The 2,627-nt window shown below is 41.6% G+C and overlaps 1 protein-coding gene across 1 annotated transcript; it reads right to left on the bottom strand.

The window, feature by feature from the left end:
* Window positions 1-704: 704 nt before the first annotated feature.
* On the bottom strand, window positions 705-2,407 carry SERTM2 (serine rich and transmembrane domain containing 2). Its single transcript, XM_027089553.1, has one exon. It carries the CDS (start codon window positions 1,949-1,951, stop codon window positions 1,679-1,681), a length of 273 nt encoding a protein of 90 aa, XP_026945354.1. The 5' UTR covers window positions 1,952-2,407; the 3' UTR covers window positions 705-1,678.
* Between the last annotated feature and the right edge of the window lie 220 nt (window positions 2,408-2,627).

Raw genomic sequence — 2,627 nt, 5'->3', positions numbered from 1 at the left:
TGACCACCTTTTAGGTGCAAGAGAGAACTGATTTTTTTCTAAGCAGGTAGAATTTAACATGGGTGTTTCAGTTCTTTGGTGGCAAGAGTATGACCAGCCTTCTAATTTCTAATTTGTAAACAGTACTCATTTCCTTTGGTTCCCTTTTGGAACGTTAATTATTAAAAAATCAAATTCTTTTTCCACTACTGGCATACTAGGGCTACTTATGAGAATGGAATTTTTCAAAATATATTTCTCTTATAGGTAATAAGTGAAACACTTCATCTTTTGGCAGGGATCAGGAAGGGAGGAACATTTTCTGGGAAAGACAAATGTGACATCTGAGGACACTGATCTCAATAAGGATTTGTTGGAGGGTGTTGTTTAGTCCTTTCCTCCTTTGTCTCTCTTTGTTTTTCTTACACTCAAATCTAAAAGGAGTCTAGTGATGACCAAATAGCCCTCAGATCATTTTTCAGAGAGATAAACCTGCTACCTAGAGGCTTGAGTGTTTTGCCCAAAGGCACAATCATTCAACGAAAGAATACCAAGATTATTTCACTTCTGCTTTAAAGTACAGTTGAGTCTTCTTTGTCGAGGCCATCTTTTTTTTTTTTTTTTGCAGTACGCAGGCCTCTCACTGTTGTAGCCTCTCCCGTTGCGGAGCACAGGCTCCGGATGCGCAGGCTCAGCGGCCATGGCTCACGGGCCCAGCCGCTCTGCGGCATGTGGGATCTTCCCGGACTGGGGCACGAACCCGTGTCCCCTGCATCGGCAGGCGGACTCTCAACCACTGCACCACCAGGTAAGCCCTGCCGAGGCCATCTTTAAACAAAGCTTATATTTGAGTGCAACTCAATCCTGGAGCATGATGGGTAAGGAGAAAAAGGCAAAGAAGCTGCACGTATAATATAAGGTTCATTATCATAAGCACATTTTGACTTAATTTTCCCTTGGTCCGGGGGGAGCTCATTGTTCCAGATTTTTGTAATACATCGGCCATTATCTGAGTTTTTAAAAGTCCAGTAATAGTAATAACACAGATATAAAATGCACATTTTCCCTCTCTAGATGAGTTTGTTGACTAGAAACTTCTTTTTGTAAACTTGCTCTTTAAATTGAAACAGTTTCTTTTAAGAACTCTTCTTTCATTTGGGACAAACCCGATGGCCACAGATGATAAAATCACTGCTCCTTTGGGAAAGGGCTTGTGGTCCCTTCCATTAACCTCCAACATGATTTAACTTCATGTAAGCAGAGGTGATTCTTTAGGGTCCAACTGCTAAATTAAAACTTGTTCCTTTCTTGGGATACCCTCTTTGAACAATTAGCCCTTTCAAAGGCAAATTTTCCTTGTTCTTGGAGCCTCCAGGGTCATGTGTTTTTTACAACAGCTGCATGTGAATTTCTGCAGTCTGAGGTTTGCTCAAGGCCCAGGCGCTCTTTGGTTACCATGGAAACCTCCCTCCCAACCAGCTGCCATTTCCTATATTCCTGGCAAGGAATGAGTCAAACCTCTTAGATATCCCACAAGCAGAGTCAAGATAAAGAATAACAGAGAAAACATGAACAACTTGTTAAGTGAACAACTTGTTGATTCCCTACATGGGAAGCTACATGCAACAAAGTCAGCTTTCCTGGACATCAACATACAAGGGTTCACTGAGATCCTTTAAAGCTCACTTTCTTCCTGACTTTAAGGAGTGGGGATTCGACTCTGCATCTCTACGTCTGTAAATTGAGGAACGCTTTCTGTGCTCTCGGAGGTGATGGGTGAGATGACATGTTTGAGCCGAAGGAGCATTGTGAAGAGCAGGATGAGGAGAATGGCCAGGAGGCTCAGGAATAAGCCCACATACATATACAGGTTGGAATACTTCTCTGAAGTAGTGTCAACCTCTGTTGCCAGGGTAGGGAAATGGGCCCGCCCAGTGAGATTCCCATGGTACTTGAAATGCACCTCCGTCATCACTTAAGACTTGAGTTGGTACCTATTTCTATTTGATTTCTATTGCCCTTGAGGCATTCCACAGTCACTTAGGCTGTCTCTGAATATGCTGGAGGTGTTCTAACAATCTCATACACAAAGCAATCACAACCAGAGCCAAGTCAGCAGTGCACAAGCATCCCCCTCCCAAATAGTTTTTATCAGAACTTCTTAATCATTTTTTTAAAAATATAAATAAAATCTTTTACTTTCCACAGTCCTACTCATATACTGATTAAAAGAAATATGGTGAAACTGCTTTATAATACTGGTATGGAGACAAGAATGAGTATTAAATCGGACTTTTCCTGTCTTTTGGTAGAGGGAGAAAGAGCTCTATTTTATCTACAGCTCATCTAAATGTGTGCATTAATTATGTGAATTTAATTGGATTCTTCTGTGGGGAGACTTTCTAAAAGCTTTTGTATATTTCAGGCTCAGCATTTTCTAAAAGCTTTTGTATATTTCAGGCTCAGCATATCTGAGTTTTTACCCTTCTTGTCTTTCTGAATCCCGCATAGGGATGACACTTGTAAGGTTTCTTTCCAGCTGCCACAGGTTGAGGGTTGGAAGTGTAGAGGATGTGACTTTTCTACAGTTCTGTTGACATCCCTCACTGTAGGCTGGAGGGAAAGTGTTGTCAGACCTGGTAATTCTC

This window comes from Aethalodelphis obliquidens, unplaced genomic scaffold (assembly GCF_003676395.1).
Source record: "Aethalodelphis obliquidens isolate GAN/ISIS:26980383/991018 unplaced genomic scaffold, ASM367639v1 scaffold66, whole genome shotgun sequence".
Classification (NCBI taxonomy): domain Eukaryota; kingdom Metazoa; phylum Chordata; class Mammalia; order Artiodactyla; family Delphinidae; genus Aethalodelphis; species Aethalodelphis obliquidens.
The sequence above is the reverse complement of the archived record's forward strand: the minus strand, read 5'-3'. Positions and strand labels throughout refer to the sequence as shown.